This window comes from Indicator indicator, chromosome 22 (genome assembly GCF_027791375.1).
Source record: "Indicator indicator isolate 239-I01 chromosome 22, UM_Iind_1.1, whole genome shotgun sequence".
Taxonomy (NCBI): domain Eukaryota; kingdom Metazoa; phylum Chordata; class Aves; order Piciformes; family Indicatoridae; genus Indicator; species Indicator indicator.
In genome coordinates, this window is record NC_072031.1 from 9906961 (window position 1) to 9922662 (window position 15702).

At 41.3% G+C, this 15702-nt stretch overlaps 1 protein-coding gene across 1 annotated transcript in view; it reads left to right on the plus strand.

Annotated features, from left to right (window-relative positions):
* Positions 1-4698: 4698 nt before the first annotated feature.
* The window catches only part of LMTK2 (lemur tyrosine kinase 2), a 35711-nt gene continuing 24707 nt past the window's right edge, over positions 4699-15702 (plus strand). Inside the window, exon 1 of the mRNA XM_054391326.1 lies at positions 4699-4750. Coding sequence (XP_054247301.1) covers positions 4699-4750 — 52 coding nt within the window. The remainder of the gene's footprint in view (positions 4751-15702) is intronic.

The window sequence follows — 15702 nt, forward strand, 5'->3', positions numbered from 1 at the left end:
AAAGAGGAGATTGTCTTCCATATCATTATTCAAGCAAAATATTTCATTTGGGGAAAAAAACAACCTAATTGGAACATTTAAAAAAAAAATGGGTCATTTAGAGTTACTGTCTTCAAGCCAGAGAGAGCATATATGGGGGTAGATGGACTGGTGTATGTAGTCTAAGTACATCCCCGTAGTAGGAAAAAATTACCCTAGAAAAAAATCTTAGCAACAGAGGAATTTAGGTTTATGTTGTGTCTTCATGGACATCATGTTCCTCATGCTACTTTGAGAACAAAACTTTTATTTCACGAAGTCCCAGGGGTGCACTCATTGTACATTTCTTTGGACGATCTGTGCTCACAAAGTCATTATATAATCTTGACATAATTAGAATTTCTGCTAAATTATTTGGAAAATGGAAATCCAGTTTGTTGGTTGTAAGGTATTTCCTTATTTCCTCGCTATACAGAGCCCCTTAGGTAATACTTCATTTACGCTGCTTAAAACTAACACCTCATTTTCACATACTCTGAATTCAGCCGAATTACAAACCCAGCCTCATACCCGAATAACCATTCCTTCTGAGCCCCGCTTCTATCATTAATTTTACAAGGTCATTTCCAGCCTTGGAAACGCACCGGCTGCAGAAGATACTTTCTGCCCGTCTCTGTGTCTAACTCCTCCTCTGCAGAGGAGCCAGAACACCCCGGACACACAGGCTGAAGCTTGCCAGGATCGGCCCGGAGATCCTGTGTGCCTGCAGCTGGTCCGCATGGGCGGTGGGCAGCGCAGCGCGGGTGTTCCCAGGCCTCTGAGGAAGCTCTCCCGGAGGGCCCCGAAGCTTCTGCTGGAACCTGGCTCTGCCTTTTACTGTTTCTCTCGAGCTCGGCCTCTGGCAGAGTTTTGCTACGGGTGTGCAGGGGGCGGCAATTAAACACGTACTGCTCGGTCGCAGAGCTCGGCCGCCACCCTGCATCGACTTAGCCCTCGAGGAGTCCCAAGGTCCAGCCTGGCTTGGAAGAGCAGGGTACGACCGTGCTCTCGGAGACACGAAGGCACGGGTTTTGGCCTGTGTTCCTCAGTGCGGGAGATCTCTGCTGCTGGACCCATTGATACGGAAGGGCCCGCTATAACTTTCCCGAAAGGTTGCCCAGGGCGAGGCCAGCGCGGCCGCAGGCTAGACCCCCTCGGACACTGCAAGCCGCCACTGCGCCTCCAGGCGGCGCTCTTCCCGCTACTGCCGCGTGTCCTGCGCACGGGCTCAGACAGGTCCCTCCTCCTTGCTGCTGCCTCCCGCGGAAACGACGTCGTCAAATGGTTGGCGGAGCGCGCCTTCAATCCTAGGGTGCTCCGCCCCCTCCCGTCGTCTCGAGTGCGGCTTGATTGGCAAACGCGCGCCACCGTTCTCGCGCTGCAGCCTGCGCGCGTCCTAGCTCGCCCTGCGCTGAGCGACTGGCTGATCTGACTGTCAATCACGGATTAGCCCCATCCCAGCCAGTAATGCCGCCTCCTGAGGTTGAGGTGCGGATTGATTGGTGTATGGGGCTGTCAATCAGCAACGCGCTCCACCTCCTCCCGGTCAGGTAGCCCGGAAGATGGCGGCGGCGGCGGCGATAGCGTCCGCAGGGGCTGGTGGGGCTCTGTGAGGAGCGGAGTAGCGGAGTCCGATGCCGCGGGCAGCCGCGCATCGGAGGCGGGGGGCAGTGGCTGCCGCGGGGGCTCGCTGGGAACGCTGAGAACCTCGGGCCCCGCATTCGGTGCCGGGCTCGGTCCGGGAGCTGAGGGCATGCAGCAGCGCGGGGGTCTCGGTGGGGGTGCCGGGCGACGGAGAAGTGGCCCGGTGCCTTTCGGATCCCGGCTCCCACTCGGGATCATCTTCCTGCTGTCGCTTCTTTTGGGGAGCGGCGGGGCGACTCCGCTTCCGCGAGCAGGTGCAGGTGAGGCGCGGGAGGCGGTGGAGTGGAGCGGGGTTAGGGGGGGGCGGCTCCGCGGTGGGGCCTGCGAGGGGGAGTCTGGGAGTGGGGCAGCGGCGGGGCCTCAGCGCGGGGTGTCTCCGGTGGGGGCCTGGGGCTTGGAGACGCAGTGCTGGGGGAGCCGGGGACTGCGGGCTTTCAAGTCCCCGTCCCTCCTTCTTCAGTGCTGCTGGCAGGGCTCCGTGCTCGGCGCTCTCCTGAAGCACAGGGAAGGGCACGGCGAGGGGATGGAACTTCCCGACACGGTGGGCTGCGGCTTCATCGTGGAGGTCACGTCTTGTGCTGTTGGCATTGAGCGGTATCCCGTTGTAGATACCTCAGTGGCTTTAAATTGAACTACGTGTTTATTTCGTCTGTGTGTTTGCCCACATACGTTCTCTCTATAGTAGCTGATACAGAACTCAGCGTGATTTGTCTTTTTCTCATTTTGACTGTGAATCACCGGGACTCCCGTTGCTGGGTGGAGGCTCCTCAGGGCAGACGGTGCTTCCCTCCTTTCCGGTCAGATTAGTCGGATCCCCCCCCCGCCCCCATACCGGCCTAGTCTCTCTAAATAGTCATGTAGTTCACACTTGCTTGCTTCTTATGTTAGGTAACTTCCTTCGATTTTTCGGTTTTCGTTATTATTTTCCTGTTTATCTTAGAAGCCCAAACTGGAAAAAAAAAAGCCACCTCAATCGTCTTGAGTTACTGATCAGAGCTTTATTAGTACTGATAGGTAGGAATCATCTCTCTGGTAAGGTTTTTATTTGTTAGTATTTCATTATGACTTGCTAACATAACGTATTGAGACTGAATTTTGTTACATATGGTTTAAATGCGCACTGAGATTCATTTCTAGCCATGAAGAGTTGAACAGATGAAATAGGCAATATGCTCACAGAGGAGGAGCATTGGGGAGGGGGAGATCTGAAGCACAGAGATTAAGTAATTTGGCTGTTGTCCTACAGAAAGTATCAGAACAGGGAGTGGAACCCATACTTCCTTTATTTTGAACTGATGGCTTTTTCCCAATTTTTTTTTTTTAAATTCCCAAGAACATTTCTGAATTGTTCATAAATTACTCTCTCCGCCAGGCTATGTTGATGTCTGTCTTACTCTCTATAAACTAAACTTCAGAAAAACAAAAACTGTCAGTCAAATTTTGGGATTAAATGTTGTTTATTTTTTTCATCATTTATGAAATACTTAAAGTTTGTCCCAATAATATTAACTTGTCATCAAGCCCTAAAGTAAGACAGCATAATCAGTTTTGCATGGAGGCCTTTTCTCTGTCTTGCTTTTTCTGAAATGTGGTTAATTTTTCTATTTAAAGGTAGATGGCACAGTGTCTGCATTCAATGTTTTCTTCTTTTTTTTTTTTTTTTTAAATAAAAATACCTCTTTCCAGACTATGCTTTGACCCTTGCAGATCTGGGAGATCAAAACATAACTTCCATCACTGGCAAAAAGCTTCATTCTCAGAATAAAAAACCAATTGGACAAAATGCAGGATGTAACAGCAAAAAAAACCCAAACAAAAAACCCCAAAACAAAAAAAACCCCACTTTAATGATTTTTTTTTTTAAAGGCAAAATCAGGTACACTAAATGCAGCACTGCTATAAGTATTTATGGTGTAATACTGAACTGATATGAAGTTAATGAGATACAATAATTTTATATGTTGATTTTGGTTATAGTTTAGGTTACAGTGTGTATCCATGTGATGTTAGCTGAAGTTTAGCAAACTGCCGAATCCTGTCATAGAAAACCTTGTGAACTGTGGGAAATGAAACTATTGCTTTCTACTGCTCATATAGTAAGAAACAATGTATTTGAATTATTTTATTGACAAAATATTTAGTATTTAAACCTTTAAGGTCTCAAGTGGAACCTTTTCCTTTTTCACTGACATCACTTTTGCTGGGAGGACTTCCTACTGCATGAAATAATGTGTGCAGATGGATTTATGTGCAATAGATTCTTAGTCTGCAACATGTCACCAGTACAGCAGCAACCACTCAGAAAGCTACAAGGACTTCTTTTCTCTCCTTGGGACTTTTTTTTTCCCCTCTCCTTCTTTTCAGTACCTTACCAGTGGATGATAATGAGACTGTTACACTTTCTCTGTCATACTAGGCAAATTTTATAACCTGCCTAGAAGACGTACTGGGACTTTGTTTTGTTGGGTTAAGAACCATGAGTTGTGTTCAAAGGCAACTTCATCTGTATTGTGAATCTCTCTCTCATGTTCCATGATGGCCCTGTATTGGGACTGGCTGGAGCTGATAGTCTCCATTCTGAGCTTTAGCAGTTTTTGCAGTTAACTGTAATGCTCAGCCTGATACCTACGAGTTGTAAAGTTGTGAAGAATTTAATGGACTTCTAATTTAATAGTTACTAAGTGGTTCCAGAATTATCTTAGGATCCCACAGTTCTTTATCTGGCAAGAAGGATTGCTTTGCCAATGGAGAAACATTTTGATGTGTGTTGCCCTGAGCTTGTTACAGGAAAGGTGGGAATCCATGGAATGAGAAGGAAAATGTTACATAGTGAACTTGTAGGTACTTCATGGAATATACCTGTCGTAAACTTCTCTTTTGGGAAGCAATCTGGAACGCAGGAAGTGGTGATGGGCAGGTTGTAGCAAGACTGGACTGAATTGCTTGTTCAAAAATGCTCCATTTAGTGGCGGTGCTGTAGAAGTATGCCAGACAGTATGGCTCGGGAGCTGTCAGGTTCCCAGGGCCTTGATCGAGATGAGTGATGCTGCTCTTTTTAAGTATGGCTTCAGAGTGTTTGCAGATGAAGGTGTGCATTGATGATGTGTTCTATATTTGTCTTGCATTTCCAGGTTACATTTCTAAACACATGTAAATTTTTTTTTTGCTTTTATACAATAAGGAGAGGAGGAAATAAGGCTTTTAACTGTTCTCCTAGTAGAATTCATAGCAATTATTGTAGAATATGGGAAAAACAATATGCTGCTAGCTAAAAATACTTTGACTGACTTGGATTTAATTTATTCTGAGAGTGGAAAAGGAGAATACTGAGATGTACTGTGGTAGTTCTGCATTTAAGGTTTCACTTTATACTGGAGGTGAGAGCTGAGGGCAAGTCTACTGGAAAGTAGTTCATAGAATTAAATACTGTAGTTGGTTTTAGACTGTGGAGTGTTGGTGATTTTACCTGAATGCATCAGCCAAGATGCATTTCCACTAAGATACCTTTTCCACTTTTAGTACTGGGTGGCTGAAGTAAGGGCATTTGGAAACTACTCTTTAGCAGCAGTATTTTGCAGCCAAACATAGTGTGTTATAATCTGACACATCTGCTTTACTGTGCTAAAGCTTTACATTTACATTCAGGCTCTCTTTCTGTTCTGACTTGGATTTCTGTACTTGACCTTAATTCAGCTGCCTCTCCAGAAAGCTGAGTATTAAATTCAAATGTGTGCAATGTCAAGACAAAGCATTTCTATCAGGTCTCTGCTTTATGAAGTCTTTGCCAATACAAAGTAACAGGGACTCCAATATGCTTATTTTGCTGTAAAACTTGAGTAGCTGGTAGCATTTCTGACAAGTATACAATTTTACATTTGTAGTTTGTTCAGTTGAATTGAGACAGCTGGACTGGTGCTTTCTTGGTCTGTGCTGAGAACCTCAGTCTTGGGACTGAACGGACCAGTTGAATGTCATGGCACTGTGTCCTTGCTGATGAGCTTGGTCATGTGCGATCCAGGAAAAGGCACTGGTTATGATATACCAGAGTAGTTACATGTTCATGCAGTTATAGGTGATGACTTAAAACTTTGGGATGAAGTAACTTTATAAAAATTTGAGTTGTGTAGCATATGTATATGTAAAAATACCCTCTTGGGAAAATTACTGCTTTTGAGTGGCTTTGGCTTGGTGTTTCACTTGGAGTTCTGTCAGGATGGGGCCCAGTCCTGGCTGTGGCCTGTGATTTACTACAATGTGAAATGTTTGTGACACTTGCATATAAGAGAAGCAATTTTCTAAGCATATGCAAGTTAGTGGCTCGGATCACTTGAAGCTAAGACAAATCTTGCTTGTGAAGTGGAGATTTTAATTTGTAGTGTATACTTTTCTTGGGAGTGGTCTACCTTTCCTTCCCCTTTTGAGCACTAAAGCTGTTTACTTCTCCCTGTATTTCTTTTTCTAGCTTCTATCCTAGACACCTAATAATTGTAGAGCTAGAGCTGCAAAGTTGTCTTTTATCTTTTGTTTCTATCTGAGTTTGGGACTGAGGTTGAGACACCAACCCTGACTCTTTGGCCTGCAGGGGTGTTCCATGCAAGGCGTTCACAGGCTTGGTCTGCTTTCTCTGCTTCTGGCTGTAAAGTGTCTGGACTTTGCTACAAGTAAAGCACTCCGTAGGAGGAGGTCACTTTCTGAGGTTGTTTCTCACATCTTGAATACTTGAGTTTAATAATTCCTCAGGTATCATTGTAGCATAGCACTGCTCAGACAGTCTGAAGGTGTGTTGTTGTAGCATCAGGTGCAGCTTGTTGGTTTGAAAGGCCCCGTTAGTTACAGCAGGTTTTACCTCAGATCCTGTATATAAAAAAGGAGGTTTTGTTACATAGTGAGATCAAACATTCTATTTGAAAGGCACAGAAGACAAAGTTATATTTTTGGGAGCTACTGAACAACTGTCAGGCAAATTTGAATAGAAATAACTTTCTGGATGTTTGCTGCAATCTATCCATTTGTGGTTTACCTGTGCAGAGTAAAGGGACCCTTGGGCAGTGTGATGTCAGAGGCTGCAAAAATCACAGTTTGCTCTTTCTGTCCTCATGTGCCAGTTTTGCAGTGGAAGGAGAGCACACTGGAGCACTGGAGTCTTCCCTGGGTTTAATTTTAGGTCTGACTTTCTTTGGTATGTGCATCTAGTATCTGGAGCTTGATAGGGTTCTGGGTACGATTTGCAATTGCTTCAATACTATTATTGCAAACTGAACTCTTTGTTTTGATTGTACTGCTGTTAGGAAAGCTCTTGAGCAACATCAGTGATACTAGAAACATTTGGTACATGCTTTTGTAATCAGAAATGCACAAACTGTGTCAGGATAGCCGTTGCAGTCTATATGAGTGGTTTAAGCACAACTTGTAGCAGAGTGTTGTGCCGCATATAGCTTAGGCAAGGTAATGGTGTAAAGCAGGTTATGGCAGTGAATTTTCTAAGATTTTTCAAAATGAAATACTGGTATAAAGTTACACCTTGTCCAATACTGCTACACTTAGTTGTAAGGAAACATCACTGTAGGGACTTAACAGTGACATGACTCTCTTAGGGACTACTATTGCGCTTTGAGAGTTCTTTGGTATGAAAGAGGTGTAGAAAATTTTATCTGGAGACCTTTGTGCATGGCTTTTAAGCTTTCAGCCTGTAGACCAGATGTAGTTCTCCAAAACTGCTCATTTATCCTAAGGCTTTTTCTTCCTAGGGATCGTTCAGCTGTGAATAGGGATGACAAATACAGCTGAATAAGCTCTTTTGGAAAAATGCTCTTCTGTTCCCAGTCTGCCCTCTTTCAGTTTGAATTGCTATCCCTTGTCTTGTCACTATACTTCCTGATGAGGAGCTGCTTTTAATCTTCCCTGTAGACCCCCTTTAAGTACTGGAAGACCACTGTAAGGTCTTCTTGGAGCCTTTTCTTCTCCAGGCTGAACAACCCTAACTCTCTTCATATCGCCTTATAGGGGAGGTGCTCCAAATCTCTTTGTGGTCCTGCTCTGGACCTGCTCAAGGTCCGTATCTGTCATATGCTGGGGGCCCCACATCTGAACACAGTATTCCAGATCGCCAGAGTGGAGAAGAGGGGTAGAATTCCCTTCTTCAACCACATCTCTTGATGCAGCCCAGGATGTAACTGGCTTTCTGGGCTGCAAGTGCACACTGCTGGCTCCTGTGCAGCTTTCCATCCACCGACACCTCAAAGTCCTTCTCTGCAGGGCTGCTCTCAATCCATTCTCTGCCGAGCCTGCATTTGTCTGTGGATTGCCCTGACCCAAGTTCAGGGCCTTGCACTTGGCCATGTTGTAGTTAATGAAATTTGCACAGGTCCCTTTGGGTGACATCTCTTCCCTCTGGTGTGTTGAGCAGACCATACGTAGTGTGGTGTTGCTGACAGAGTTGCTGAGGGTGCCTTCAATCCCACTGTCCATGTCATCTACAAAAATGTACACAGCACTGGTTCCAGTAATGACCCCTGATGATTGCCACTCATCACTGTTTCTCCTCCTGGACATTGAGCCTTTCACAGCAGCTTTTGAGTGCTACCATCCAGCCAACTCTTTATCCACTGAAGGGTCCATCTGTCAAATCCATATGTCTGCAGTTTAGAGACAAGGATGTCCTGTGGGACAGCGTCAAACGCTTTGCACAAATCTATGTCCATCACGTTTCCCAGATTTTCCATCAATGCTGCCATGCAGCCATAGGGTGCAAAATGATTTAACCTGTATTTTTTTTTTAACATTGTCTTAAGATGCCTTTGTGCAAACCTGAGATTCTAACACTGCAACTTCAAACAGATCTCGCTGTGTAAACACTTGAAGCACCAGCCTATATTTAGTGCTTATTAAAATTGAGCAGTATGCTGTTGTGTGAGTAATTCTTTGACGTTACTGGGAAAACTTGTAGGGTAATAGAATAAAGACAGAAATGTAAAACTAACCTTAGCTCACATTTTTGCAAGGTACTGTCCAGACAGCTCTCAGGCTAGGACAGGTGTTCACGAGAAGTGAGCTTTGGAGCTATGTTGTACTGAGGTGGTTGTACTTTATGAAAATCCGGCATTGCCCCAGATATTCTTGCCTTAGGGTATGTAACCTGTGCCACACTTAGGTACAAAGTGGGCTTAAGCAACTGTAGAAGCTCATCTGAAATACACTGTGAAAGTATTTGGGGGGAGCACAGGAGGAAATAGCTTGTAAGTGTTGACTGAGATTATGGTCTTATTAGGGACAAATGGGAGGACTGAGATAATTTGCCAAGAATTGTTGGCATAGAGTTACACATTCAGTTGTGATATGAAGTAGCTAAGATTTCTTTTTGAAACTTGTGGCAGAAGACAGTGATGATTTCAGGGTCACGTGTCCACAAAACACATTTAACTATGAAACTGGTGTTCTGTCACTGTGGAACTATATCCAGAACACAAGGTGGGTTGGAGGAGTGTGTCAGAGGCTGTTTCTAATTGCTTCATGGGCGAAAAAATTGCCACTTGCTGTCTTCATTACCCTTACTTCTGATGATTAACTGTTGTAAAGAAGAAAAGCTGGTGGCTTATCAAACGAATTGTCTGTGCACATATATTGGCCTTTCATCATCCATCTTCCCCATGAAGGACTGAAATAACAGACTTCTGGAGTAAGACAGGGATTGTAAAGGATAAGTAGAGGGGTGAAACGTTTCAATTTTGATTTAGAAGAATGTGATAACAAACTAACTTGTGACTTTTTTATTATTTTTCCCCCAATAGAAGTCTTGCCATCTTACTTCTCTCTGTGTGAGACTTTGATTTAGGCCATGTTACACAATTCAGATTCAGTTTTATTGAGAAACTATTAATTACTGCTTCATGCATGCAGAAAGATTAAATGCATGTGGTCTCAAGTAATTTATTTGGCTGTAGTTTTCAGTCCTTTTTTTTTCTTGAAAAAATCCTAGGAATTAGGATTTTCTGTAGTTGTAATGAAGAAGGGAAAATAAAATCGGGTGATAAAGTGCTTTTGGATGAAGATACATTTGTAATATCTCTACCAAGGATTATTTCTGTTTAGTTGTGTAAATTTTGCATTATTCAACTTAAGGGTAATAAAAGTGCCATGAGAGGATAGACTTTTGAAATAACTCTCTTCAATTAACATTTTTCAATAGTTTGTTCCAGATTGTTTTAAAATGTTAAAAGCATGTTTTTCTTTGGCAGTAAGTACTAAAAATCTGAAATGTTCAGTTATAAACTGAGAACCTCATTAAGGACCCTTAAGCAGCATTATATATGTCTGTTCTTAGGGATTTGCTCAATGAAGGAATATTTCAGCTCTCTGATTGAATACTTTGGGCATTTGGAAAGAGTTTTAGATTTTTATTAAGGTGCTGGCATTGTGTGGAGGGCATCAAGTCAATGAAATTCATCTCAGATCTACGGATTTCTTCCAGTTGCGCTGTTAGTGGCCATACAAATCAAAGGGCTGGCTGGAATTTGGAGTCATTCTCTCATCCTGAATTTCCTTTTTTTAATTTTTTTTTTTTTTTTTTTCCCAGAAGAATGTCTGAAGTGCCAAAAACACTTGTGTTAAATTTTTGTTCGCTGTGCTGTATCTCAAGTGAAAGCTGATAGTGATTTGAATGCAGCTGTACTGCAGTATTTGAAAGCTTATTGTAGTATAGCATTTCACAACTAGATGCTGGTACTGCACGCGTTTCTGCTGAAACTCATTCTCCAAAATGATTAGGACTTTTGGCTCAGTTTCTAAATGGAGGTAGCAGGGGTAAAAATGAGATTACAGGAATGCAGTAACTAATGGAATATGCTCTTGAGGTTTTTTGTGTGAAACGCTGGGGTTGTGATGTGTTTTGTGCTTTACTTTGTCATTCAAAATGGATATTACAAAATGGATATCTCTAAAATGGTTTTGTGTGGTTTCTTTGCCTTTTTAATCCCACCTGTTACCTGTATGCATTCAGAATTTGTAGGCCTGGTTTTATCTGTTGGTTTTGTGCCTATTAGTAGCTCCCTGAAGATTTCAGGGAGTAAATAAACATAGGAGAAACCTTTTGTGAGGAAAAGATAATCATCTGAATCTGGCTTGTGAAGAAGTGGGTAGGAGTTGACAATGTTTTTTGCCCTTAATTGCTAACACGGAAGAGAACGACGGCATTATTTCGGAAAGTCAAGCTAGCTTTTAAAATCACATTTATCAAACCCACTATAAATTAGGATGATGCTAGACTTTTAATTCTGGTTACATTAATATCTTTTAACATGCAGAATAAGTAAACTGATCAAGTTTATGAAAGATACCATGGAAGTAGTGAGGGAGCAGAGTTAGATATGGTCATTCATTAGTATTTTAAAAACTTCACTGTTCCAGCTTGGTGTCAGGAAGTAGCATCTCAGTTCGTGGTAGTACAATTTGAGGGTGTCCAAGAGACAGTTTAAGTGACTGCTGTCATGCTAGATTTGTGCTGGAAATAGTTACAGCTATTAGTGCAGAACTGCCATTTATATAGCTGCTCTCGAAAGAAAAGAGGCTCTTGCATATGCAGGGGGACTGTTGCATAGCAACTACTGTGCTGAAAGCTTAAAATCAGATGCTCCCTTGAAGTTCACTGTGCCCTACTAATGTCTGATTTTTCTAGGCCTTGCACTGCCTTTATCACAGGAGTGACTCTGATTAGTGTATTCAGTCATGTTTCTCTTGTACGTTTAGTTTACCTTTTTCCCCAAGCTTGGAACTGTGATGTGCGTTTTTTTAACCAAATTTCCTGATGATTGAGACCTTAATAACCTGATTAATCACTGAACCGAATCTGAGAGTTCAAGTATCATGGCCTTTCATAATCCAGTTGTAGACAAAGGCAAGGCTGCTGTCCCACATACAGACAGTCTGGTCCAGCATCGTTCCAAGGGGTGGCTGTTGGTTGGCAAGTGAACATGGATAGACCATTTGGCTAGCTGGTGTGCCTGGTGCTCTTAATTAATGGTAGCAAAGGATGACACAGATGGATGACATACATGGGTATTTTCAGAGAATTGTGGGCAGACTGGGAAATTGGATAGAGGAAGAAACCAGTTCTGGTGAGAAACAAACTTATTTGTTTAGTTGTTGTATTTGGTAGTCAGTGAACTATCTTGTGAAGAAAGTACACTTTAAAGAAGCTGAGGAAGGTATGGAGAGTTCTGACCTATATAAATTGCTTTGGAAAATACTTTGTATGGAAATAACATTTTTCCACCCCTCAAAACATGCTAATACATACTGCAGCATATGTTCTCATGCCTACACTTGATCCTGAGAATGCCTGCATAGAGTATCATCAGTGTTTTTTCAGTGAGTATGTTCATGTTCTTGCTTGTATACAGGGTTTGACTTCAGCTGTGCTATGCTCAAATTTAGACTTCCTTACAAAGTGTCAGTCTTCAGAGGTGCTGAAGAATCTACTTCAATAGCTAGAAATTAAATACGTATCTCAGCCAGGGATTTGAGTTGTTTATGATGGCATGTACTGTTTGAAGTGGGTAACTGACAGTGTAGAATCAGTATTTAATATTGAGAGGCTTTGGAAAAAAGATCCTATTTTCTATGCTGATAGTTTAGAACCATCTAGATGCTGTTTTGAGAGAACGTTTACTAGCACAGAGTTACTTGTAAAGCATTATGTTGTGTTAACCTTGCAGTTACACACATAGTAACACAGGCGTGCTGCATCTTCTGCTCTTTTAATATAGTAGTGATATAATCCAGGCTTCTTCCTGCTTAAGTAGCTTGGAGATACTTGACCAAAGTGGTCTAGAATGTATTAACTGATTGGAAGCCTTATATTTGGCATTTTATGGAGAGTAGCTGTTTTACAGTGCCCTTCCTGGAGAAGAGATTCTGATTTCTGGATACATATTAAAATGGAGGGTATTACTGCTTAGGGTCACATTAAATATAGTGGATTTTTTAAGTGAGATAATATGCTAAGAAAGTTTATAAAGTTCTCCACTTTAACAATCTATCATGTTTAGATTCTTCTGCATTCATTAGGAAATGGAGTGGTGTTTATTGGATTTTATTTATGTTTAGATTGAAATTAGTTAAATTTACAATGTATTTTAACATGTTTTTTTCTTATTAAAGAAAACTGTTTTCTGCAATTATTTGGGTCCTCTGTTTAATTGAACAAATTTCTTTCTGGTTGTTTCTTCAGTCAGGGTCCTTATAAATATCTGGTGTTAGTTCATACTTAGACAGGTTACAGGCAAAAGGAGATATTAAACATCTCCCTTTTCACTTCCAAGTAATTTTCCTAAGCTCCAGTGAATTGATGGAAGTAGCAAAAGAGGTTATACTGGAACAGGTTGTTCAGCATTTTGACAAAGACCAGTTCTAATACTTAATTATTGACGTCAGACACTGAATATGTATTTATGAAGGCTATTAAAATCACTTCTAAGAAATTTTAGCCCAATTGCAGGTTTTTGTCATATTAGGCTTAATTTTACATTTTTTTGTTTTTAAAAAGTGCAAATTAAGAAATATCACTTATTAATGACTACATGAGAGGCTTCAAAGTTTATCCAAGTAGAGAGGGATTCTATAATTCTCAGTAAGTAGTTATTGCTTGTATGAGTCATCTGAAGTGCTGGTTCTGTAAGCATTGCAGAAACTTGCCTATGATAATTGACATTTTTCTTGTATTAAAGCATCATTTTATAACTTTGTATGTGAAATTTGCTTGTGCTTTTGGAAGTTTAGATGACTTCCATCTTCTTAATGAACTGTTACTGGTTAGCTGCCTTTTCAAAGGCTATCTTGGCTGTCTTTTTTAAAGAAAAAACAACAGTTCGTTACTTTCTCCAATTAATTAGTTTGGTCACACAGTTTCTTTTCATGGGAATTGTAAAAGGTCTGTAAGGTTAGGGACTAGCATAATGAGTAGCAGCAATACTTTATTTTTTTTCCCCCCATCTTGATTTCATGACACTGAAAGGAGGTGGTTACATTATGGAGAAGAGGATAAGAAGAAATTGCATAAAGCACTTAGATTTTAGGCTTTGTAAATGGGCAGTTTTCTTGACAGAAGGAGTTCCAGACAGAATATACTGCCTTTCATACCAAATAGCTGAACACATGTGCAGTGTTTCTAGCATGTACTGTAAATGCAGCTTAGGATAGTTGGAGTTCATTGTCTCATTTTGAATTACATAGACCAGAAAGCTAGTGTAAGACCACCAAGAGCTTGAATCCTCCCAGCTGGATTTATTGTGATAACTTGTAACTTCAAAGGGCCAGAAGGGAGATCTGAAGTTGGAGTGATTATAATGTTTATGCACATACATGTTGTGCTCATGTCATGCTGCAGTTGTGATAGTCCAAGGGTATGGATAAAAAGGAGACTTTACAGACTACCAAAACCCCCCAAATAAAAGTTTGATAGCCCTTTTATAAATTCTATTTTATACACTTGACAGCTGAGGTGTTTTATACATACTCTTCCTTTAAGGATCTAATCTGAAGTTACTGCTTTGAGTAGCAACCTTCAAGGCGTGCTACTAATGCATTTTTGTGAGTAACAGGACATGTTCTTGGTGTCTGAGTTTGTGTAGTGATTTACTTCACTTGGCTAATTTTCCCAAAGGCACTGCATGAAACATTCTGTGGGGTTCAGGAGTCTTGATCTGCTACTGGGAGGAATATATGTTATAGTTTTGATGTGTTCCTGGATCAGGGAGAATCTTTCTGTTCAGTAGATGGCCTGCAGTAAGCTGACTTCTCATTTCAGTGAAGTTAGTGAAGGTGAGGAAGTTGTTTGGAAATGTGGGTGGGTTGGAAAAAAATGTCTTTATAATTTTAATTAGTGATATCTGGTAACATAAATATGTTTACTTTTGTTATTTGGCTTCTGATAGAAGTTCAAAGTAATCTCTTAAAATATATCTAAAGCTGTATTACCTGTGTGTTTATTACAGTAATTTAACTAATTACTTCACCAGATCTTTGTAATGGTGGTTGAGGTAATTTCCATTTTACTTAGGCTGTGGAACATCTTGAAGGAAGTAAACATAAATCAGCTGTTACATTCCCTTTTTCTCTTGTTGATGCTTACAAATAGAAAAAAATTATGGGTGTTATGTAGAAGATTTAAATGAATACAAATTGTTCTATTAAGAGCCCTCTTCAGAGATTTTCTTTTCAGAATGTTGCTGAAATGGGCTGAATAGCTGCACATTATGGTTTATGTGTGTTTGAATAAGACATCATTGATAGAATGAGGGGCAGTGGCTTCAAACTAGAGAAGAGCAGATTTAGATTGTGTGTTAGGAAGAGGTTCTTTACCATGAAGGTAGTGGAACACTGGAACACGTTACCTGGTGGGGGGGTGGTTGGGGCCCCATCCCTGGAGATATTCAAAGTGAGGCTCAACTGGGCTCTGAGCCTCCTGATCTAGTTGTGGATGTCCCTGCTGACTGCAGAGGGGTTGGACTAGATGACCTTTGGAGGTCCCTTCCAACGCAGACCATTCTATGATCATATCTACACATGGAGTGTTTATGTTTTCTAATGAAAATGCCGGAACTATTGTGGAAACTAGAAACAGTTTCACTTATTTTTGCATAAACTTTATTCTTGTATAGATAATATTCTTAAATGTACAGAAAATATGATCTGCTGAAAGTGTGCTGATGCTCTTTAAAGCAGTGTTTTGATTGGCAATTTACTCTTTATGTATAATTAAGATAAGTAAATATTCTCTACATGTTTTGTGGAATGTGATGAAAAGCTATAGCTTTTTTCTGGACATCTAATTTTTTTTTTGTAGGTTTTTTCCTAAGGCTCAAGAAGTAGGTGGACAAGTTTTTTTGTGTCCCTTAACTAGCGATCAGCTTCTGACTTCATTTTTAGGCTTCATTTATGCTGTATTCTGTTGCCAGACACTCCCATTGATACTGAAATGTCATAAAATCCAGTCAGTCCAAGCCACCTGACATTGTTAAACTTTAACACTGACATAATATCTAAATA